Source organism: Mastomys coucha, unplaced genomic scaffold, assembly GCF_008632895.1.
Source record: "Mastomys coucha isolate ucsf_1 unplaced genomic scaffold, UCSF_Mcou_1 pScaffold7, whole genome shotgun sequence".
Taxonomy (NCBI): Eukaryota; Metazoa; Chordata; class Mammalia; order Rodentia; family Muridae; genus Mastomys; species Mastomys coucha.
The window spans coordinates 92,697,267-92,723,481 of record NW_022196913.1 but is presented as its reverse complement, the minus strand read 5'-3'; the positions used below and the strand labels follow the sequence as shown (position 1 = coordinate 92,723,481).

Genomic DNA, 26,215 nt, shown 5'->3' with positions numbered 1-26,215 from the left:
TTCAAATGCAAGATGAAAGCTGCCTTGAGGTTTGATTTGCAACTCAAGGCAAACTGTTGCCAACTCAATAAATGAGGATTTTAAGCACATTCCAAATGCTGTGCTGGACATATCTCTGTGATGTCAAAATAGTAGAAAGGGCGTCTCCAGCAACATTAATTTACAGAGAGTGAAAGGCCTCCCATGAAATTTCTCTGTGAGTGACATATTAGCTGGAAGGGGGAGGGACCCTGGAGAAGTGAGCACTTTAGCACTCTAAAGGCTTGAACCCTTTCCTCTTGATTATTTAATGCTGAGGTGAAGAATGTATACATGAACACATTCATGAAATAAAATGGGGTCATTAATAGCAGGGAACAATTTAACAGAAAGACTATAACTTGTATTGTTTCAGAGCTGCCTCTCCCTTCCCCTTCTGAGTTCTAGTGTCTTTCTCCTGTTATGCCAAAGGGTTAAATAGAGCTGCAAGAGAAAGAGCCCCAAGAATAGTCTAAGTAAACATCATGTACAGAATTGTCACAATTAGCACAGAAGAAGATAGTGGGGGCAGAGCCCTTATGTCATTTTAGCAAGAGCAATGTAATTAGGAAGGCAAAAATGGATAAAAGTAACTGTGAGAAGAAGACCCATGGAAAAGATGACTGTGTTACATGAGGAAAATTATTTTTTCTTCTTGACAAACTCACAGACAAAATACATAGTAAGATGACACTCTGTGTCATTCCATCTGCCGGAGCTCAGCATCTCCACACAGTCCTCATGGCCATAGGGGTCACTGGGTTCTCCCTCCTTCCAATTGCTGTAGTTCTGCAGTGGAGTGTTATCTGTGAACACATATTGCCCCTCTTTCTCAAGGTCATTCACCCCAATGAACACTCGGAAGAAGCCACTCTTGGCAACATAGTCAGCAAGAAGAGTGTTAACAACTTCATCCTTGGGCATGGCTAGCATCCCTCCCCGGATCCTGCAGTGGGTCAGAGATTCCCTGTAGTTCTTCTCTTCCTGCACAATGTAGTAGAATTTCTCTTCAGTTTCCCGGATCCCTGCTATAACTGCAAGGAGGAGAGGAAGAATAGCATAATGTGTCTCAATACAACAAGAAGCAAATTCCTATATAATATTGTTACATTTCAATGTACTCAGAGCATTCAAGAGCTCTTGTGTAAGGTTATAATGAGGCAGTTGCTCATTTAATTTCTTCTGTGCCTTTCTGTTTATTGGGTACAAAATGAAAGTCTACCATTGTTCTCTCTCGCCTTCCTCCTTACCTTCCCACATACTTGTCTCATAGCATCCCTGGTAACAAAAGCCCAGTTAACATGAGCGGCTACTTGGAGTATCTCACCACTTTTGAATCAGGTGTATGTGGCATTTTTCTTTACCACCCACCCTGGGAAGATGCTGATGGTCTTTACATCTCAGAGATAATGAGCCTTTCCATATGAAGCTTTTCCAATGCCCCTTAGTGGACATGAGGTTTTCTATGTACTCATTGTCTTCTCCTATCTCCGTTCAATACCACTCAGCATAGTCTACTCTGCCTGCTTGTGCATATCTTCCATTGAACTGTAAATGTCTTGAGGTCAGTCTGATGCTCTTCAACCTAATGTGTAGAACATTCTAAGAAATGCCAAATTCTTATTACAAGCAAATTCAATAGACAATATGGGAATAATAAAGATTTTTTTTTGTCTACTTCAGGAGTTTTTCGAATATGGGTATACACAATAATTGAGATTACCACACAGTTATAGGGGAGATTTCATTACTGAATTTTCAGGATACAACTAGATATTGAAAATGACTTCCAATTCATAATACTGCCTTTGTGGTTTGTATTCATTTTGGGGTCTTTAACTTCACTAAGAAATCTGTAACTGCTGAAGAGTTATAACTTTTGGTTGTGATGTGTTAATGACAGCCTGAGTGATGTAAAATGTAGAATTTTATCTTTAAATTCATTTTTGTTTATGACTATGTGTGTATGTCTCTTTCTGAATAGGGAATGTTATATGAGGGTGCCCATGGAAATCAGAAGATGGTGTCAGATTTTTCTGGAAGTGGAGTTGCAGGTGGTTGTGAACTGTCTGACATGAGTGGTCAGAATTGAACCGGGTTCCTCTGAAAGAACAGTACAAGCTCTTAACCTCTGAGCCATCTCTCCAGATGCAAGATACAGAATCTTATTATGACTTCCAACTAGAAGTTATAACCAATTAAGTTGCTTAGGTAAGCTTTGATATTTCCTATGCCTCTGCCATTACATTGTGACTCTGAGCAATCAATGGTATCTGCTTGCTTCTACTTATGTGCAAAACATAATCTGTATTACACTAAGTGAAAATTCAGTGAGATGAAATTGACCATAGTCACTGCATCAGTTTTGTCTTCAATAAAACTCTCTCAGCAAAGCCCTTTCCAAGTTGAAGACTTTGGTAATCACTAGTGTGGGAAAATGGACAAGAGGCAAAAAAATGATCAAACTGAAAAATTTATAGGATCATGTAAGACTTGTACTGAATGTATTATGGGGAAGGGGAGTCAGAAAAACTACTCTGCTCTCTGTATCCTTGGACATGGCATTCTTCATGTTCAGGTGGCTCACACACATAGAACATAATACTGAAAAGCAGCAAATGCTCTGTTGTTAGTAGTTATCCAGAGCACTCAAGTATGTAGCCCTTGCTACCAGGATAGTATCAGAGATTCTGTTTCAATATGTGTCCATTCTTCTTTGGGCATGGCTTGCTCAGCTCTCCTCTTTTCTCCTTCTGTTTGATGGACCAGCCTCAAACCATTTTAAGATTAAAAGCCACCTTGTTATGAAGTCAGAGTAAGTTCATTCCTGTTTCTGAAAAACTTGGATTTGACCAGGTCTTGAACCGTTTTCTGGAATTTGGCATGTTCCACATGCCCTCCACCCTGATAAGATAAGATGTTCTGAAAAATAATTTTGAAATGTTCTGCTAAGTTCCTACATATCCAAAAAACCTTGGAACCCCCCTAGGCCTATAGTATTTTGGGCTATATAAGCCCAACTTCTTCCATTGTTTGATGCTATTTTCTCAACCCCAGTTTAGGGAGATAGCCTTGTGTGACAGAAAATAAAACTTGCTTAATTTGACCAAAGAATTTGAATAATTATCTTTACTCCCATTTAGTGGGATTAACACCTACTTTTAGCAAAGTCCCCTTTCCTACTGAAACACCACACACATATGACTGAATCTGTAGAGTGAAATTAAAAATATTGGAATCTGAGAGGATACTCAATCTTTTGAGAGTCTTTTGAACTATGATACTTTGCTTGACCCAAGGTATTTCTTGCTAAGGAATATAGTGTTAAAAGACCAGATTAGTATATGTGAAACAGCAAAGCACTATGTTTACCATTCTTGATGAATTTCATTGATGTCTTAAGACGAGCAACACTAATATCCAGTTGTCCAACCACTTTCCGATACCTGCCACAGTCACAGATGGTACCTTGCAAATAAGGACAAAACTGTCAGTTCATGTTGAAGCACACCATGACCTGTTGGAGAGGACCATTTCTCTATTCTCAGTGTTTTCTACCATTTTCTAGCTTGGTTACATATCACTATGAATTGCTGTATGTTTAAACAAGGGTACCAATTTATTATTTTCTCTTAAAAAGTTCATAAAGTGTCTCTTAGAAATGTTTGGAAAAGGGATGGGGTGCTAGAGAAATGGGTAAGAGCACTCACTACTCTTTCAGAGGACCCAGGTTCAAATACCAGCATCCACATGGCAGCTCCCAACTGTCTGTAACTCCAAAATCTGACACTATTACACAAACGTATATGGAGGCAAAACACCAAATGCACATAAAAATAACAATATATAAATTAAAAAAAAAAGAGTGGAATAAGTTTTTAAAAACAACTCTAGGCTGCTGTATCTGCAGCCATGAATATGATCAGGTTACAGAAGGGGCTTGCCTCTATCCTCTGCTGTAGAAAAAAGAAGATCTGGTCCGACCCCAATGAGACCAATGAAACTGCCAATGCCAACTCCCGTCTGCAGATTAGGAAACTGATCAAAGATGGGCTGATTGTCTGGAAGCCTGTTACTGTTCATTCCAGGTCTTACTGCCAGAAAAACACCTTGGCCCGACAGAAGGGCAGGCATATGGGCATAGGGAAGAAGAAGGGTACTGCCAATGCTCAGATGCCAGAGAAGGTGACCTGGATGAGAAGAATGTGGATCCTGCTCCGGTTTCTCAGGAGATACCGGGAATCTAAGAAGATTGACCGCCATATGTACCATAGCCTGTACCTGAAGGTCAAAGGGAACACATTCAAAAACAAGCGGATTCTCATGGAGCATATCCACCAACTGAAGGCAGACAAGGCCTGAAGAAGTTACTGGATGACCAGGCTGAGGCTCACAGGTATAAGATGAAGGAAGCTCGAAAAGCGCTGGGAGGAGCCTCTCTAGGCCAAGAAGGAAGAGAGCATCAAGACTCTGTCCAAGGAGGAAGAGACCAAGAAATAAAGCTTCCCTCGTGTCTGTACATAGTGGCCTGGCTGTGGCCTCACGTGGATCAGTCATTAAAATAAGACAAGCCTTTGTCTGTTAAAAAAATAAAATAAAATAAAAACAACTCTAAATGAGGATTTTATAGGGAATGAATGAGGTGAACTGCTACCCAGAGATGGTGAGCCATTTGGCATTTTTGTTCAATTTGAAATGGTCTGCTCAATTTCAGGAGAAACTTCTTACAGCTTCCTTAAAATGTATTTGCAGCCCGGCTTCTTTTGTGTCATTGCATTATTCATGAGCTCACACAGCCCTCCCAAAGGTACAGGAAATTTTCATGATTCAATCACACATTAACTCTGATTATCCATGTAGAGTCTAGCTGTCCAGTTTCAAAACCTATGTTTAAATCCTGTGAACAGATGCAGTTTGGCCTTTAAAAGGCGGCTGTCCAGTTTACTGGGTAAGCATCATTGTAACTTATAGTTTACTGGGTAAGCATCATTGTAACTTGTAGTTTACTGGGTAAGCATAATTGTAACTTGTGCTGCTTGCTTCGCTCACCCAGTTTTCTACCTGCCATGTGTTGTAGTGAGGAGAAGCAGAATCAAAGAAAGTGGTGGTAAATTCACATGACTCTCTTATGCCTGTTTAATGGTTGCTGCATATAGTTTTCGATTTCTTTATTGCTTGAAAGTATGAAAAGTTAAACTGATTGTATTAGGCAAATGGAAAAATACCCAATGCTTTAATTAATCCATGGACACAGATAAACAGAGGGAATATTTGGCTATTTGGTAACGAGTCTTCACTAAGCATTGTGAATAGAAACAATGGGAATTTCCCCTAAATAACCTAATTTCCTTCTTCATATCAAACATTGCAAGCTGAGTTCTCCGAGGACTCCTCCAGCTCATGCAGGGTAGGCTTCATAGCCTTAAAAGATCAGCACTGGAGGCCAATCTCAGGCCAGCATTTGGCTCAGATGCTCTGGACTCAAGGCATAGCTGCTGATGCAGTTTCTGGGATGGACGTTTCTCTTGGTTCCAGACGCTGAGCTCTAGTCCCTGATATGCTGGGCTTGCTTCTCACTATGAGCACATCAGAGGTGGAATGTGCCCTTATTCCTTTCCCCAGGGCTTGGAAAGTCACCAGTGTGCAGATAGGAAATTTCTCTCTCTATGTCCTCTAGTCCATGGAAATAAGGTTGAAGGCCTGGAAAGGGTTTCTGGGTTTGTTTGTTTTGTTTTGTTTTGTTTGTTGTACATGGAGTTTTGAGCTGGACACATTTGGAGTAGTGTCAGAAAACAACAAAAACGAAATGAGCATGGCGTTCATACCTGCCTTGCCTTTTTCTCCAGGAATCCCAAGCAGACCCTTTTCCCCTTTATCACCTAAATAGAAACAGAAAAAAAAACCCACAATAACTATATAACAGTGAATTATTTCAAGCTGATATCACCTAAAAACCTCTAAAACCAAAGGAAATAGCCTCCGAATTTTATTTTCATCATCTCCAACTAGTAGCTCTTGGCGTTTTACCACTGATTTGCTTTGGGTTGTTCATAAGCATAAATAATCAGGTGAGCCACGATTTATTTAGATTGATCATTGAAATTCCTGCAGGATATAGAAAGAACAATAGAATTTGTGGTACTTATCTTGCTGATAATATGGACTTCACCTTAGTAACAATGCCAATACAATGGACAGCATGATTTTAATTTTAAAAATACAATTGCTTTGCAAATCTGTATCCACTAATTAACACACTGAGTTACCTGTAGTTACTATCTTCCAGGTCATTCTATGTGGCTTTGACCTTGGCAAACAGAACAAAACAAAAACAAAAACACAGGGTTTTTTTTTCCCCAAATGATTTCAAGAAATATTTGCTATTTGTTTTGTATAAGACAAACAGCTAGGTTCTTGGAGAAAGTACAGAAGGACAAGATTCAATATCTGACTTCAAGGCATTTACAATTTTTAGGAAGGAAGTAACACATGCAAATATCTGCTCTTCAGAGTCATATCACGTTAGACTTAAATGTCAACCTTGGTAATTTTTCTTTCTGTTCTTTCTATGGGGTCATTGTATTACTTAGTCAGAAGCCTCCAAAAAATAATTCTCAAAGAAGCAGGGCTTTTGAAACAGGGAGAGAGAAATAAAAAAAATATTGGTTCTATTTTAAAACTTCAAAATAACTCCTGAAGCCCACATCAGACACAATAATTGAAAGGAAAGGCTTTTGATTTCCAGGAGAACATGTTTGGCTGAGATTCTTGGGGATCAAAAGAGAAGACACTGAGCAGGGTGAAATACGGTTTCATGCATTAAAGGTGATCTGTCAATATAAGAAAACATTGCCAAGGATAAACACAGGCTGGAGGTCACCCAGTTTGAAGAAGTAGGAGGCAGTCCTACCTGAATAAGAACTAAGGGAAGGCAGGAAGTTGGGCATATAATCCAATAGGTTCTGTATGATGTCATCTCTCACAAGGTCACTGTAAAGCCTGCAGGTTCCTTCTGTCATCTGCTCTGAGGGTGTCATTCTGCTGACACCCTCTGTCTTAGACAAACTCTGTCTTCTGAGTTCTTTTCATTAAGATTCTTATATGTTGAAGAGAGTATTTTGAATGGGATACCATGGGTTTATTTCCCATGCCTTTCTAAGCTGATCTATATGAATACTTTCTTTACAGTGATGTCATGCATGTAGGTGCTTGAATAACAGAAGGAAAGAGGCCCTTGACCTTCAGGGTGCTGTGCAGGTGTGAAAGTAGAAGTCTCAGAACTTGCCTGTGGACAATGCTGAACTCAGTAATCACATAACATGGTAAGTCTGGGAGAGACACTTCTAACAAACATGATACCTAAGAGGGAGTCAGAAGAGATAGGACACTAGTAGGAAAGATGGAGTAATTTGCAATTAAGCCAGACAACCAAGCAGCAGCAGTAGATAGAAGGGTATAGACATCATACGGGTGGTGAGAGAAACAAACAAACAGACAAACACATGAGAACATGTCAAGTCCTTGCTGAGGGAGATTGCTCACGTATTAGTTGTTTTTTAAAGATTCTTCATTCCCTCAAATGTAAATTAGAGAAGACTGTGAGAATGAGTTAACAGAAGAAAGGACACATACCTTTATTAGATATAAATAAGCTGCCAACCATTCTACATGCTTCACTTCAACTATCAGATTAAATACCATGAGGTGGGCAATCTGATGCCTTCATTTTACAACTGAAGGAATTTGGGTTCGTGTAGGCAAATAACATGCTCAACAGTTTGAATGTCAGGGTTGGTATTCAAACTCAACCATTTCTGACTTTGTAGTTCAGAATGGCTCACAGATGAGTTGCCTGATGATCTGATGAAGTCAAATAAAGTGAAAATGTTATCTAAGCGAAATAAGCCAGGTAAAGAAACACAAAACTCCCATGATCTTACTCATATACGGAAGTGGAAAAAGTCAGTCTTGTAGATGCAGACAGTAGGACAATAGTTAGCAGATACTGGAAAGGGTAGGATCAGGAGAAGTTAGAAATGATAAATATTCTAGATAAGTCTTATAAGCCACATAAAATAAATATAGATAACAAAAATCTTCTTACATTTGATTTCTATAGTTGTAGTTCCCTGTGATCAACCATAATCCAAAATTATTAAATGGATACTCCAGAAGTCAACAATTGATGTGTAAAAATTCTCATCATATTCTGAGTAGCATAAAAAAATCTCATTTTAGCTTCCTGACAAATTAATCTTCCATTTGCATTATGTCCATTCTGTATATTACCCATCTATCCATTAGTTAATTGTTAGTTCAGCTATCATATGGATTGCCACATTAAAATGTTTTACAATAACACATAAATAGAATCATAATCATTGGAGAGACCAGGAATTCAAGGCCCATACCTAAACACAATAAAAGCAATATACAGCAAACCAACAGCCAATATCAAACTAAATGGAGAGATACTTGAAAGAATCTCACTAAAATCAGGGACAATACAAGGCTGCCCACACTCTCCATACCTATTTAATACAGTACTCTAACTTCTAGTTAGAGCAATAAGAGAACAAAACGAGAGCAAGGGGATAAATATTGGGCAAGAAGAAGTCAAGGTATCACTATTTGAGGATGATATGAAAATATAAATAAGCACCCCAAAAGATTCTACCAGAGAACTTCTACAGCTGATAAACAACTTCAGTAAACTGCCTGGATATAAAATTAACTCATGCAAATTAGTATCCTTCCTTTATACAAATGATAAATGGGCTGAGAAAAAAAAAAAAGGGAAGCAACACCCTTCACAGTAGTCACACATAATATAAAATAACTTGATGTAACTCTAACCAAACAAGTGAAAGATCTGTATGACAAGAACCTCAAATCTCTCAAGAAAGAAATCAAAGACCTCAGAAAATGGAGAGATCTCTCATGCTCATGGATTGGTAGGATTAATATAGTAAAAATGGCCATCCTACCTAAAGGAACCTACAGATTCAATGCAATCCCCCCAAATTCCAACACAATTCTTCACAGACACAGGAAAGAGCAATTCTCAATTTTATATGGAAAAACAAAAAACCTAGGATAGCGAAAACAATTCTTATAATTTTGGTTGTGAGCCTAGTCTTTAACAGCTGAGCCATCTCTCTAGCCCGCGAAAACTATTCTTAACAATAAAAGAACTTCTGGGGAAATCATCATCCCTGACCTCAAGATGTACTACAGAGCAATAATAATAAAAACTGCATGATATTGGTGCAGAGACAGACAAGTTGATCAGCGGAATAGAATTAAAGACACAGAAATAAATGCACACTCTTATGGACACTTGATCTTTGACAAAGAAGCCAAAAATATACAATGGTAAAAAGAAACCATCTTCAATAAATAGTGCTGGTCTAACAGACAGTCTGTCTGTAGAAAAATGAAAATAGATCCATCTTTATCACCTTGCACAAAGCTCAAGTCCAAGTGGATCAAGGACTTCAACATAAAATGACCCATGACATGTATGACCCAAATGGACATGCATAGTATATATTCACTAATAAGTGGACATCAACCAAAAAGTACACAATACCCAGGATACAAATCACAGACCTTACAAAGTTTAACAAGCAGAAACAGGATGCTTCAATTCTACTAAGAAGGGGGAAGAAAATAATCAGGGGAGACAGAGAGAGAGAGAGAGAGGTCTCCAGGTAGAAGAGGGGAGGGGAAGGGAAGAAGGGGATCAGATATGGAGGGAGGGCAAGAGAGAAGCCCAGAGGACCAGCAGAATGAATGGAAATATATGGCTTCATGGGGTGGGAGGTAGGGAGACCATCTTGAATGTACCAGAGACCTGGCAGGTGAGAGACTCTCAGGAGTCAATGAGAGTGACCTTAGATGAAATGCCAACAGTGGGGAACTCGAAGAGACCACCTCCAGCAGATAGATAGAGCCACAAGTGGAGGGATGGGGTTGCCATCCCACAGTCAAATTTTCTGACCCAGAATTATTCTTGTCTAAAATAACTGCAGGGACCAAAGTGGAGAAGAGAGTGAGGGAAAGGCAGTCCTGTGGCCGGCCCAACTTGGGATCCATCTCATGTGGGTGCACCAAGGCTTGACAGTATTACTAATACTACAGTATACTTATAGACAGGAACCTAGCATGGCTGTCCTCTGAGAGGCCCAACTAGTAGCTGACTGAGACAGACACAGACACTTACACCCAACCATTGGACTGAATTCATGGACCCCTATGGTTGAATTAGGGGAAGGATGGAAGAAACTGAAGGGAAGGGTGACCCCATAGGAAGACCAGCAGTCTAAACTAATCCAGACCCCTGGGAGACCCTAGACACCGAGCTACCAACCAGGCAGCACACTAGAGCTTATCAGAGGCCCCAGACACAACCAGGGAGTGCCTCATCTGGTGTCACTGGGAGAAGACATGCTTAATCCTGGAGAGACTTGAGGCCCAAGGGAGGGCAGAAGTCTGGAGTGGGGAATATCCTTTGGGATATGAAGGGGAGAAGGAATGGGATGAGGAACTTGGGAGTGGGGCAATGGCTGCATTGTAAAAAAATAAAAACCAAAGAATATATGAATTGGGAACAAATTCATGCTGAATAAAGTCTCTGGATCATTATCTGAGGCTTTGGAATTCATTGCAAATCAGGAATAAGAAAGGTCCATATTTGCTTTGGAAGAAGGATTGGCTTTTAAGGAAATAAAAACTCACAAGAGAACAAGGATATCGACATTATGATGTACTAACATTTCAAAATAAACCAAAAGCCTTGTAGGTGGTCAGAACAGGAAAAGACCCTTGTAAATCACAGCAGAAAAGGCTACACGGCAGCACCATCCTGGTCTGATTTTTGGGGGGACATGGTTTCTTGAATTGATATGTGGCTTCTTCTATTCTGAGAAGCTGTAATCGCTATGGACATGAAGTCCTTTCCTTTTGTGACAAATTGGAAGACACTGCCGTGAAAGTGAATGCCCACATGTGTGAATTGTGTGTCTGGTGCTTTGTGAACAGGCTGCTGAATGTTCTTAAGTCTGTATTTTTCCATCTTAAATGGGAATAATGATACCTAAAATGATAAGTCATTAGGGGAGTAAATGAAGCAATCCCATCTTTTAATGGAATTCCCACTGGCAGCTCTATTCAGAGGATGCTGAGCCAACCTGAGCTCAGAGTAAAGTACTCAAACTGCATCCTTCTCTTGCTTACTGAATATTTGGGCTTGGTATATCTATCTTTCCTAATTATGATTTCAAGTCACCTGCAAAATCTTATTCAGACTGTGATTGGGAATATGCCTACAACAAGTCTCTTAAGTAAAGAATCAGAGGTCACATTCAGAGGAACAAAAGAAATCAGAATGCTTTCAGTGTAAGAAAGATTATTGGCCTTCAGTGAAAACATTTACTTTGCTATGAGATTGAATTTACCTATACTAAATCATTCTTATTCCTTATTCTTAAAATGAAGTATTGACATCTGGAAAGCTACCTTAACCATGCAGGTGACAGCATTAAGGTCAGCCTAGAGAGAAAGTCGAGATTAATCCAAGCCAGTGAAAAACTTAGGAGGGCCATGGCCAAAGAAGGACAATAAATTTCCAAGTACTGATTAAAAATGAAATTAATCCAGGTAAGCCAAAATACTGCATCTCCATTTTTCTTAAGACATGCTCATAAATTTTTATGACACATCTCTAGAGGGGAAGGAAATCTTGGCAGCCAATCCTAGAACTTGTAGTGTAGAAAAGTGGTTCTTAAAAGAAAAGAGTGAAAATTCAGGTTACCTCGTAGGAAATAGTATGCTTTATCATTCAGTTTTTGATTAGACATATGAATACATATGTATTGGTAAATGTGTGTGTTTCTGTGTGTGAAACACAGAGCGTGTTCTAGGCAAGCTTGCTAACATTCAGCTATATCCATAGCCAAGTTTTTGGCATTCTTAATACAAAAAAAATTTTAGAACATTTTTACTGTGTTATAGGCATAAAGGTGAAATTATAGTCCTCAGGTAGTTTATATGTGAACACACACATGCACATGCACACACACACACACACACACACACACACATTTTGTGGGCATATGTGTATTTATGTATATGAGTAGGTTACATGTACACCTGTGTATGTGGGCATGCATGCCTGTGTATGTGTGGTTACAGAAGCCAGAGCAGGACATTGACTGTCCTATTCTACCATGACTTATCTTTTCAGACCAGGTCTCTCACTAGACCTGGAACCTTACTGGTGACCAGCATGTTCCAGTGATCCTCCTGCCTCCACTTCCCTTTCCTATCACCACATTGCTGGGATTACAGGTGCCAGTTGCCACACTATCTTTTAAAATTCGTCTTCAGGATTTTAACCTTGGTTTGCTCAGCCAGCTCTTTTACCCACCATGTTATCTCACCAGGCTCCTGTTTATATTTTTGTTTTTTTAAATTTTTAAAATTTTTTATTAGATATTTTCTTTATTTACAATATCTCCTTTCCCAGGTTCCCCTCCAAAAGAAAAAAAAATAAAATAAAATAAGAAAAAAATAAAAAAATAAAAAAACAGAACTAAAACAATCCCCTGTTCCCTCCCCTCTCCCCCTGATCACCACCCCACCCTCTCCCATGTTCTGGCCCTGGCATTCCCCTACACTGGGGCATAGAATCTTCACAGGGCCAAGGTCCTCTCCTCTCATTGATGACCAACTTGGCCATCCTCTGCTATACACATGCTGCTGGAGCCATGAGTCCCCCCATGTGTACTCTTTGGTTGGAGTTTAGTCCCTGGGAGCTCTGAAGGTACTAGTTAGTTCATATTGTTGTTCATGCTAAGGGGCTGCAAACCCTTCAGCTCCTTGGGACCTTTCTCTAGTTCCTTCATTGGGGACCCCGTACTCAGTCCAATGGATGGCTGTGAACCTCTACTTCTGTATTAGTCGGGTACTGTCACTATGTTCATAGCAGACTTATTTATAATAGCCAGAAACTGGAAACAACCCAGATGTCCATCAACAGAGGAATGGATACAGGAAATGTGGTACATCTACACAGTGGAGTACTACTCAGCTATTAAAAACAATGAATTTATGAAATTCTTGGGGAAATGGATGGACCTGTTTATATTTTTAAAGTCAACAGATCCAATAAATACTTTTTTCATCTTGTACCCCATATGGTGGTTTGAATATGAATGGTACCTATAGACTCATGTTTTTGAATATTTGGCCCATAAGGAATGGGTCTTTAGGAGTTATGGCCTTATTGGAGGAGATGTGACTTTTTAGAGGAAGTCTGTCACTGTGGGGGTGGGCTTTGAGGTCTCGCAAGCTCAAGACAGTTCATTTTGTTCTGCCTGCAGATGTAGATCTGTTCTCCAGGTGTAGAACTCTCAGCTCCTTTTCCAGTACCACGCCTCTTTGCATGATGCCATGTTTCCCACCATGTGATACAGAATCAAACCTCTGAAACTATAAGCCTGCCCCGTTTAAATGTTAGGTTTTATAAGGCTCACTATGGTATGTCTTCATGGCAATAGAAACCCTAATTAAGACACAGCCAGGAACCAATATAATACAGGGGCTAATACAAACCATGAAGACAATGATGGAGGTGTACTCTAGGTGATGCACCTCTGAGTGATGAAAGGAAAGTTGGAGTTGACCAGAAGGAGGAAGTTTAGTTAACCCATCATTTCCAAATTTAATTATTCAACATTTCTGGGATCCATTCTCTCTGAGGCTCAGGAGTTTATTTAGTAGTCATACTAAATAAAGTTTTTCACTCCTCCTTTCTCTGTTACCTAATGCTGAGTTCCTTAAATTGTAGGTTATGACCACATTTGGGGTTGAATAAGTAAATGCATGTTTTCTAAGAAACATGCCAACAATAAAAAGTTTTTGAAAATGCCATGAGCAAAAGCCAATTCAAAATTACTCAGATAATGAATCTGAGGTGTTGGTGGCAATGCTCACCTGTGTTGTATCCTGTGGCTTCACTGCAAGCCCTAGTTCTGAGTGTATAGCATGCACACTTTGCACAGTGTGTTGTCGTACCACACAATCAGAGCCAAGAGGATTGTACTATGGGTTTCAGGACTTTTATTGAATACACAAAGTTTTATAAACATAATGTTCATAAGAATAAGAGAAAGCAAGGACCATATTTTTCTATTGTTATCCATTAGCAGGTTAAATATCAATTTAGTATAGATTTTGGTTATATAGTGTTACAAGATTTGCCATTTAAAATTGTTGTTTGAATTTTATGGAATATCATTAAGTAAACTTTGGCTTGGGATTTAGATAGAATTCCCAATAATCTCTGAAATGACCCTGGACAGACTTCTGTCATTTATATTTATATTTATGCAAAACAACAATCACCTTTATAGACTGAGCCAACTCATGCATTAAATAATTATTTTTAAACACAAATATTTAGCTAAGTCAGTATAATTTAGAGATAGGCAGCTGATTTTTCCACTCTAAAAAAATAATATCAACTGTATAAACCAAGTATGGATGTAGTAACTCTGTTTCCATTTCCTTAGGTAGCCTTTGATTCCATTACCATGTTGTATTTGCTGTGGAGGGCTTATATACTTTTTACTAAATATATTTCTAGGTACATGATAACTTTGATACTATGATAAATGGTGTTATTTTAGTTTCATTCTTTGTATTTAGGAGTCAAATTGATTTTTATTAGTTTGGCTTCCTTAAAACTCTTCTCTATCCAAGTACCTTATCTGCAGTTTATTTACAATTTTCTGGTCATGCAATAAACCAGCTCCATGTAATGAACCTCTCTGTGTTCTGTTCCTGTGATGCCTGGTTCGTTTCTTGTATTTGTGTCCTGGCTAGACACTCATGAGAAATGCTCATTAGAGCTGGAGACAGAGGGAGATGCTATCCTTATTGCCAATCTTGAGAAAGACATTTTGAGTTTTTTTTTTTTTTTAGTTGAATGTTTTTAAAGTAGATTCTTTGTGGTTTATATGATCAAGTATTTTCTTGCATAAATAGTTTACTATGCTATAAAACACAAGTTGGTATATGTTTAATTAAATACTTTCAGATTGTTTTTTCTGGAGTTATAACTAAATTATGGAGCATTTTCCTGGGCTTCTCTATTCTTTGGAAATCCTTTGGAATCAATTGAGTCTGAGCAAGTTTCTAGTCACACCCGAGTCTCTCAGTGTTGCTTCTCCTGTACACTGGGGATTGTATATGAACTGATAAATGTCATACATAGAATCCACAACTTAATTTCACTTTGACTCCTTGTGCTCCAGAACATGGCTGCCATTCTCTCATGCCTTCACATGTCAGCACTTTTTTTTTTAAAACCTAGCCAGTCATAATTTTCAGAAAGATTAACTTGATGTAGGCTACAGCTCTTGCCCTATAGCTAAAGTCAGGATACTGTTTGAGTATTAACTATGCTACTGTTCTTCCATCATTGCAACTTGTTCTTGATAGGATATGCATTTTCAGACTATCATCATGAGGATACATTTTGATAAAACCTTTGTCATGTATAGCTGAGATGTCTGACTTGGAAAACTCCAAATTATCTCCAGCCCTAGGTTTGTCAAGCGTTTCCCCCTTGTTTATTTCTCTACATTTCTTGTGTTGTATGTGCCTGGGCACAGTCAGCTCTTCTGTTTCATGACTTGTACTGGCCCGCACAATGGGTGGTGGGAGTATTCTTGGAAGATATTCCTACATTGTACTTGTTAGTAATAACTTCACTGTTTATGAAAGTAACTTCAAACTACATAAACATATCAAATTAAGTCCAAGCTAAATGTTTTTCTTCACTTAAGCCTGTCTCTTTTCACTTCTTGAATTTTTGTGTCCACTCCCAAATCATTCAATACAAGGATGATAGAGAGAATTTAGAGCTGGAGACAGTGGTCTTAACTCATGCTTTGTTGGTAGCCATATCAACAAATGGGTTAAGAGTTGAAAAAGAAACATACTTTAATATATAATACATACCAAATATATTAGTATATTACATATTGTGCTGTTGGAGGAGCAATCACTTTAAAAATATAGAGAATAACTATTTCAGCTGATGGAAATAAAATGTTTACTAAGTTATATATCTGTGTAAACCCATGGTAAGCCTCTCAGGGTTTATGGTAAGACCTGTGCAAATGAAGAACTCTGAAGCTAACATTTCTCAGGTTTTTTGATAAAACCACCAGACTCAAGCAACAACAGCTGCCCCAGACAATAAAGAGATTTTGTAGCATTCCTCAGCTGTAAAGATTTCAACCAATGGTGAACATCCAAGAGGGACGTCCATTCATGTTTCCCAGTCCACTGAAGAAAACTCCTTAAGGATCATTGTGGAGAAGTGTGGGCTGAGATGGATAAGAGGAAGCACAGAGTCTCCAGATGAGACTAGAAGCCACAAGCCTCAGCTCAGACTCCACTCTGCCAAGCTGCCTATAAGAATCCACTGTTGAGCACTACTAGATGATTGGTTTTGAAAAGGGCCAAATGTTTATGAATTATGCATTCATCATAACGTAAAGGATGCATTATTATAACACTCATGACACTGAGCCTCTAATCTGAACCTTTGTAGAACTATTTCATACATTTCTCTCAAATGTCTTTCCCTCATACATGAAAACTTGTTGCCATTCCTTGAGACCTATTTCGGTTTCTCCCCATCTCAATCTTGCCTTCCTTTCCCATTTGGCACCTCTAGTACTTATTTTGTTCAGGATTATAATTCTTCTTGAGAAAACTCTTATCTTTCTGAATGATCTCCAAGCTTCTGGCAAAGCATTTTGATTTTTCCTTCAGCTTCATGTTTCCAACCAAAGTGGAACAATGCCTGTATATATAAACGAATTAATGAATTTGAGAACAATTGAGACTTGTTACCATTGTGAAGTTTTATGAGAAGATGGCAGGGAAGGGGAGACTGAGTAATAAAAAGCAACTTATTGAGGCTACTGTTATAGCAGATTATGTCCAAAGGGGTGGGCATTTTTTGGATATACTTCAGTTTCCTATCTTGATTATAGATTTTGGAGACATTATTACTAATTTTTTTATTCTATACTTGTCTACATTGTGTTTTATGAGTAGTCACGACAGTGTTTGAATCATAATATCATTGGGTCATAGCAAGAGTTAATAGCTATCCATAGATCCAGGAAGAGAGTTAAACATAGAATCTACCAGAACTGTATGTTTGATTCTGTTCTGAAATCTTGCTTAATTTTATTCCATGGATTATTTTGATTATCAGCTATGGGATATATTATTTGTGTATGACTCAAGTCCAGGAGATAGAATGAACGCTATTTAAAAGAAAGAAAAGTGATCATTTTCATGATATAAAATATTAAAAGAATGTGTTCACCATGTGCTCCCTTGCTTTAGTTTGTACTTCCAAATATCATGGCCAACTTACCCTTCTTGCCAATAGGGCCAGACTTGCCAATATTGCCCTGGGCTCCCATATCACCCAGCTCTCCTTTAACTCCTGAAAAACAAAGCATGCCATTATTATAACATGAGGCTTTTTCTTTCCTTTAAGGATATAACTGACATATATTTAATTATATTGATTATCATCTATATATTAGGTATATACATTAGGTATTTTAGGTAGAATATATTATATAGAATTCTATATAGAAAAATTATTCTATATTCTATATAGAATTTTCCCCATTTATAATATATATTATTCTATCTATATCTATCTATCTATCTATCTATCTATCTATCTATCTATCTATCTTCTACCTAAGATGCCTAATTGTGATAGTTAGTTTGCTCAATAATTAGGTTGACCTACTGACATATCTATGGGGGTCTTGATTATGTTCATTGATGGAGGAAGACTCATTCATTGTGAATTGCACCATTATTTGGGCTTAGTCTTGGAGTATGAACACACATAAAAGAAAAAAGTGAGCGCACACACACACACTTGCATTCTTTGCTCTCTGTTACTGATTATGGATGCAATGTGCTAAGATCGCTCAAGCTTCAACTGCTGTGGATGCTCCAGTCCTTCTTAAAAGGGGGAACAAAGTACTCATGGGAGGAAATACAAAGACAACATGTAAAGTAGAGACTGAAGGAAAGGTCATCCAGAGACTGCCCTACCTGGGAGATCCATCCCATATACAGTCACCAAACCCAGACACTATTGTGGATACCAAGAAGTGTTTGCTGAAAGGAGCCTGATATACCTGTCTCCTGAGAGGTTCTACTAGAGCCTGAGAAATACAGAGGTGGATGCTCACAGCTAAGCATTGGACTGAGCATGAGGTCCCCAGTGGAGGAGTTGTAGAAAAGAGCTGAAGGGGTTGGCAGCCCCATAGGAGGAACAACAATATCAACCAACCAGAACCCCCCCTACCCCCAGAGCTCCCAGGAAAAAAACTACCAATCAAAGAGTAAACACGGAGGGACTCATGGCTTCAGCTGCATATGTAGCAGAGGATGGCCTTGCTGGCCATCAGTAGGAGAAGAGACACTTGGTCCTGTGAAAGCTCGATTCCCCAGTGTAGGAGAATGCTAGGGTGGGAAGGCAGGAGTGGGTAGGTAGGTGAGGGAGTACCCTCGGAAAGGGTATAACATTTGAAATGTAAATAAAGAAAATATCTAATAAAAGAAAAGAAAAGAAAAAGAATGGTACAGGAGGTATCACAAAACCTGACCTCAAATTATGCTATAGAGCCATAGTGACATAGTCTATATGATATTGGCATAAAAACATTAATTTGGACCAGTAAACAGAATATGAAGAAATATCACAGCTAAGACCATCTGAATTTTTATCAGGATGTGTCAAGAACTATACTGGGAATAAAAACCAGGCTATTAAACAAAGGGTGCTGACAAAATTGGATATACTGAAAAAAAAAAAAAAAGAAACTAGATTTATCTTTTTTGTGCTACTGAACAATCAACTCAAAGTCATCAAAGACTTTAATTTAAAAGCTGAAATCCTGAAACTACTGGAAGAAAACATATATCAAGATGTGTATATGCAAAAACTTTCTGAACCATATTCCAACAGCATAGAGATATCTTCAAGAAATAGCCAACGGACTAAATTAAATTTAAAAGTTTTTGCATAGCAATATAACAATCAGATGCTTTGATAGATAGTCTACATAATGAAAGAACATCTTGGACTGTTCTTTTTAAAGAATAAATCATGGGAAAAAAAAGAGGTTGTGACAGGGACTATATAGATTAAACTTTTTTCTAAGCTAGGGATGATTTTAATTTCTTCAAAGCAACAACAACTAAACTGTTTTCAGAGGTATTACATATGGTACAGTAGACAAAGCACTGAGTTTTAAATTTTTTACTAGATGTGACTATTATAATCAGTGGAAGAATTTAGCGAATAGCATTTTACAATTTATTCATTTCTATGTTGCTGTTGTTTGGTATATGTTTGTTTTTTAGACAACTTTCATACTGTGGCCCAGGCTCACCTTAAATAATTTTCTTGACACAGCCTCCCAAGTACCTAAATTATAACTGTGAGCAATTACACACAGCTACAATGTGTTTAGTACTGTCTAGTATCCATGATATTGGAACACACTTTGAATGTGACCACAAGAAAAAGGAAAATATCAACACAGCTACAAACTCTGCAGTGATGTCATGCCTACAAGATATACTGGCACAATGGTGGCACAAAAGTTGTGTGGGTAATCAACCAGTATGTGTGATTCGATTCAATGCCCTCCATGTGAGATGGAACCCATATTCAATCCTGTTTGGGTGACAAACGACCTGGGGCTCAGCCAGGGCATGGACCTGGGGGCAAAACCCTATACCACTGTTCTGCTAGAGGAACACAGTGATAAAACCACTCCAGATGGCATTCTGCTGTACTCAATTCAGTGACTTCCCTGGTCATCATCGGAGAAACTCCCTCCTGCAGTAGATGGAAACAAAAAAACCTGAAACTGAGCCGGGTGGTGTCGGTGCACGCCTTTAATCCCAGCACTTGGGAGGCAGAGGCAGGCGGATTTCTGAGTTTGAGGCCAGCCTGGTCTACAGAGTAAGTTCCAGGACAGCCAGGGGTATAAGAGAAACCCTATCTCGAAAAAACAAACAAACAAACAAAAAACAAAAAACAAAAAAACCCGAAAGTGAATAATGTGGAGAGAGAGAGAGACAGAGACAGAGACAGACAGAGACAGAGACACAGACAGAGAGACACAGACACAGACAGACACAGACAGAGAGGCAGAGACACAGACAAAGAGAGACAGAGAGAGACAGAGACACAGAGAGAGACAGAGAGAAAGACAGAGGGACAGAGAGAGAGAGAGAGAGAGAGAGAGAGAGAGAGAGAGAGAGAGAGAGAGAGAGAGAGAGAGAGAGAGAGAGAGAGAGAGAAAGAGAGAGAGAGAGAGAGAGACCTTGGAAGATGTTGCCATCAAATCCCTCCCCTCAGGGGTCAGGGAACTCTGTGGAACAGTTTGCAGAAAGAGCCGCTGAAATGAGGGACATCAAGGAAACAAGGTATTCTAAGCACAACAGGGCTGACAGCATGAAACAGAGACTGTAGCAGTATGTACAGGCCCTGCATGGGTCTAAGCACAATGTGATCCCAGTGCTGAGAGGGGAAGTGGACACGCACCCTTCTTCCCAACCCAGAATCCCTCTCAGATTGGAAGATGTTTGGAAAAGAAAAAAGGGGTTGCCAGTGAACTTTCACTGGGTGTGAAAAACCACACTTAAGAGGTAGGTCCAAAATAGATGGCTAGCACAAAATAAACTGAATAGTATTTTTTTTTTCTAGAAAAAATGCATAAAATGAAACCAAGACACTACTATGCATATACTACGTTTAAACAGAGTTGGAAGGTATCTATGAATTGAAATATGATGATTCTGACAGTTCTGGGCATGTTGGTGTTAAAATATTTACTGACCAATAGTGACTAATGCCCACAGCAGAGGGCCTGTAAAATAAGTGGCACATAAGTGGCAGAGTAAGTTTCTTCTATTTTGTTTTAGATAGGTTCACCTCTAGATAAAGTTCTGGTTTTGCCTTAGGATTGATTTCTCACTCTGCTTTCAAACAAGATTTGACAGTTTTTAGCTACTTCAGAAGAGGGAAGAGAATGTGTAGCCGTAAAACCTGGTGATGAAAGAGACATTAGAAACTGTCTTGCTGAAGTTCTGTTGCTTATTTTTGTCTTTGGAGACAGCATCTCACACTGTAATGCAGATTAGCCTGGTGTTCCTGCAGTATTTTAAAGTCTTTGTTTAAAAAAAAAAAAAAACAATAATAAGGGATGGGTATGGTTGCACACACCTATAATCCTAGTACTCAAGAGGCAGATGCAGGTAAATCTCTAAGACTAAAAGGCTAGCCTGGTATAAATAGCAAATTTTGAATTTTCCAAGGATATATTATGAGACCCCTCATAAAATACAAGCGAAATCCATCCAATCAACCAAACAAACAAAACAAAACAAAATGCCCTCAAAAAGCAAAAAGGAAAACGAAGCCAAACCAAACTAAAAATCGAAGCCAAAAACTAACTCACAAATAAGTGATACTGTAAAATAACTAAGAAGAAGTGATACCATAAAAACATTCAGTAGATACAAATCTTTGTTTTGTGAGAATAACTTAGCAATTAGCATAATGACGTTTAGAATGATACAGTCCTTCTCAGATTGCCAAGGAGCTTTTGTGTTACTGTTGTTTCATTGTTTTCCCTCCCCACAAGTCCCTCCATTGACCTGCTACATCATTCTTTATTATAAGGAAAACGAAATAAAGAAATAGAGAAATTTGGAAAAAAGACAAGCATTTCAAAGGACCAGGCAACCCTTTCTATGAACATAACTATGTCTTTTTTCCCCTGAACATATTTTCATTGATTATTTGGGAATTTCACATCATGCACCCTATTGTACTCAATTTCCATTCCTCCCATGTCCACTATCCACCTTTGTGGATAAAAAAAAAAAGAAGAAAAAAAAGGGGGGAAATAAGTCCAATTTGTGTCATTCACCTACTCTCTGGAATTTGGACAAACTCCATCCTCTTAAAGAAAACTGAGTCCTTGTCCCCCTGTACCCTTACCCTCAAAGCTCTGATAACTATGTTTCTTCAAACTCATCATCTTATTTTTTTCAGCTACTGTTCCTCCCTGAGCCAGACTGTGAACAGCCTTAATGATACAGCTTGAGAAAAACAACAGAATCTAGCCTTCAGGCAAGTCCACAGGGGTCCTTCGCTGGTCAGGTAACTCATACCTCAAACATATTACATCTAATTCTGGGCAGAGAGCTTGTGAAACTGATAATTTCTAAGACAAGGTCCAGGAAGGAGAGAGGGGAGAGGGAGGGAAGGAGAGAGAGGGGTTGTTAGGAACATTGCACATTAGACTGGCCATTTCAGACAGGCTAGCCTACCTTTTGGTCCCCGGCGTCCCACTTTGCCATCCTTGCCTTCTTCTCCGGTGTCACCTCTTTCACCGTCATCTCCTTTTAAAACAAAGCAAGAGAGAGTAGGTCATGAATGCCTAAGGTCAATCTCCCCAGGGGAAGGAGACTACTCAAAATGCCATTGCAACTTGGATGTGAGAATGTACTTACATATATGGATTGAACACCTCCCCCCAGGATATCCATAGAAATCTTCACAGCAGCTGTAGTTACCTGCACTGGGCCCACATAAGAATGACTGTCAACAGTCTGTCATGGATGGGAGAGGGGCTCATAGATTCTTGATTCTTATTGCTGAACTCTTGGCTATTTGTAGATGCTAGGAGTTTGGAAGTGGGTCACTGTCTTTACATTTGAACCCACTGTTGAACCCACAAGACTCTGATAGATAGCTCCAAACATATGGCCATTTTGAAGGCATTGGTTAAATTCAGTGGGTCAGTGTCAGGAGCCATAATGGGACAAGCTAATAACTAGCAGGTGACCATCCTGAAATGGCCTGCTTTGGATTATTATATAATCTGCAACAGGTGCCCCCTTATTAAGCAAGGCTGTAAGGGATTCATTTTAGGAAAGATTCCTGCTATTAATATGCATTTCCTGTATTACATATATACATATATAATAATCACTAAGTAATAGCACACCCCATTGGGAGCAGATCTCTGCAGATCCACGAAGATGTACTGACTTATAGTGATGCTATATAGATAAATAGATGACTTAAGATTTTATGATGATTTTATAAGAATTCCTAAAATTATATCAATGATTATTAAGCTCATTTATAAGGGGACTACTACTAGGTTATTTTCTGATAGTCAAAACTGTGATGAGAACTCTACCAGTCTCCCAAGTGTCAGCACTTAATTAATTGCTCTTAGATGGTAACCAGACTTTCCCCTACTCAGAGCACATTCCAAGAGGTTGTAAAACAACTAGCCAAAGGTCATAATAGGGGGAGTAACGATTCATTATAGGTGCTAGGACAGAAGATAAAATATTGACTGGGTTTACCTATACAAAACTTCACTTATAACTGAGTTATGGTTTTAAACTTTTGGTGAACCTGTGGAGTTGAGACAGGTGATGGAAGTTTAGTTAGATAATTACTCCTAATGGATATGCACATAAACATTCTCTGTTGTAAACTTCTATTTCAATTTATGATTTGATTTTCTGTGTGAACTTTTGATGAACTTTTTAACATGTGATCACGTATTCTGAAAGATGCTTATGGACTGAGGACAAAGAGAAGAGTCAGAACTGGGGAACTGAGGTGAGAGGAACAAAGGTAAGAAGAACTGAGCAGAGAGAGGAACTAGCTAAGGAGAAGTTTTTAGACAGAACACTTAAGAATGCAGAGTGGAATAACTTAGAAATTATATGTAACAAAAAAGAAGATGCTGCAGAGAGCAGAAGGAGCAGGCAGGCTTCTCCTTACCCTGGGACAGAACAGGTCCCATGGTAAGTACAAGAAAGGCTTAGTTTTATTAAAAGAAACAAACCTTTTTTTCTTACAAACATGGGTTTAATTCATTTAGCATTAAAAAGGTAGAAGCCTTTTCTTTTTCTATATAATAAAGATTGGAGCTCCATTTTTCATCCAGAATGAGTGAGTTCTTTCTGCACCGGTGCTTGGTCTTTTGCTCCATATGCATATGTAAGTATGAACGTGTGTCTAAGTATGTAGTTGTGAGATTGCATGCAAGCTGGACCCAACTGGGTATGAATGGATAGATATAAATGAAAAATGAACATGAATATTTGTATATGAATTTGTGTGAGATTATGCATATTTGCTTATGTAAAGGTTTTTCCTTCTGCAAGTGTTATTTTCTTTTTCTGGTACAATAGAAGTTTATTGCTCCAAACTCCCCACTAGCCAGACAAGCAAGAGGCATCTGGGCAATAGGGAAAAGTGTCTAGCAATCAATCCTTTACTTAATCTCCTGCTGTTTTAGGTTGAGGTGCTAAGTGCCAGAAACTGCAGTGTCTGGCCTCAGAGGATCGCAGAAGACAGGTCAGCTACAATAGCATTGTAGCTTAGACTTAGATAAGTAGATGTTTTATTATACAGCAACCCTAAATTTCTCATGAGACAAAGTCTTACCCCAGAATCATAGGACAAAGTCTTACCCTCTGCCTATGCTCTTCCCTCTCTGCTGCCTCAAGAATAACCAACTAGAAAGAAGAAACACCCCATGCTAGGGCTGGCCCCTGGCAGGTCAGAATGTAAGAAATAGAAATGAGTGCAGGAAAAAGATTTGTAAGGAAAAGGAGAGATAGACTGGGGTGGGAGGAGTGAGTTGTTAGGGCATTGTTTCATTGTAGATCATATAATCTCTGACTATGAAATTGTCAAATAACTAATTAATAAATTATTAAAAAATAAAGTTGTAGTATATCTTCTTTTTCTCTCATCATTAGAGGGACCCCACAATTTGAGGCACAGACTGGAAAGCTAAGAGTAGGAGACTAGGAATAGCAAACAGCTGACAAGCAGCTGTATGTGACAGCGACTGTCGCAGCCTCAGACAAGTGGACCTTTAACAATTCCAGCTGACTGAATAAGTGTTCTACTGAAACAGTTACTAAAATGGACTATGAGTTGAAAGGCACAGATAATAATATCATGCTAGTTGCTAGTAATTTGAGTGGTTCTTTGATATGCTACTGATCTAGCTTATTGATTCTGGAGGAAGATGACTTGAGTCCTAATTCCTCTGTTACCTCTCTGGAGAAACAAACAAATGGCCATCTTTACTGAGCCACACTTTTCTTTCATGAAAATTAAAATAATAACGTGTGGACTTCTAAGAAGTTTCCATGGACCAATATACACAATATGGTGGCTGCCGTTACTCTCTCCTGTATTCTGTGTTTCCTTATCGTTAGTGTGTGATATTACCCGCCCTCCTTGACTTGTCCAGTTGTTTTAGAATCAACAACCTAAGAATGTGAATGTGCTTTGGAAATAAAGAGCATAACACATACCATGTTGTGACTATATACCCACATTGTCACCATGGCAGTCTCAGGACAGTGAAAGCATGAAGAATAGTAGAAAATGAGATTCCAGGCTGTGAGATTATCCAAGCGTCTGGCTGTTTTATAAGGCTGACTATAGGATCCTTCTAGAGCTGGCTTTTACAAAGATGCTTAGATGATTTCTGTGGTCAAGACTAGAGGAGTTGTGTTTGGACTAGATGGTGTTTTCCAGTGCTGGGGGCTTGGTTGGTGGTGTTTATTTAGCAAGGTTAATATGTGCTGTGCACTTGAGCTAAGGATTTTGACATGGAATTGTGGTAATTCCAGGAGGTAGAAACTATTTTCACTCTAGTTCATAAGTTAAAACAAAAGCAAAGAAAAAGCAACAGCAACAACAATTCCCCACAAGGATGCCGTGCAGTTAAGATACTTCTGAATTATTGCAGGATATCTGAGTATCCCAGTGAGAATTTTCCCATGTCTGTTTCTGCCCTCCCCTTGTAAATTTCACAAATTCTCTGTAGGCTTCAGTGGCTTCTAGCAGATGGTAGATTTTAGGAAACTTGACATTTGTCAAAGTTTTCAGAGAGACAGGAGAAACTTACCAGGAAAAAAATTGAATTACCTTCTAAACAAAACTGATAGTTGGAATCATGTTAGTATTCCAATGACTTAATTCAGACAGAACATGTCTCAGAGG

The 26,215-nt window shown here is 38.8% G+C and overlaps 1 protein-coding gene and 1 pseudogene across 1 annotated transcript in view; one reads left to right on the top strand and one right to left on the bottom strand.

The window, feature by feature from the left end:
• Positions 1-416: 416 nt before the first annotated feature.
• Colec10 (collectin subfamily member 10) overlaps positions 417-26,215 on the bottom strand; it is a 50,981-nt gene continuing 25,182 nt past the window's right edge. The window contains exons 2-6 of the mRNA XM_031358493.1: positions 22,492-22,563; positions 17,486-17,557; positions 5,844-5,897; positions 3,391-3,486; positions 417-1,052 (exon numbers count right to left, since the gene is read on the bottom strand). Of these exons, the coding sequence (XP_031214353.1) occupies positions 661-1,052; positions 3,391-3,486; positions 5,844-5,897; positions 17,486-17,557; positions 22,492-22,563 (686 nt within the window). The 3' untranslated portion in view covers positions 417-660. The remainder of the gene's footprint in view (positions 1,053-3,390; positions 3,487-5,843; positions 5,898-17,485; positions 17,558-22,491; positions 22,564-26,215) is intronic.
• On the top strand, positions 3,931-4,591 carry LOC116081797 (annotated as a pseudogene).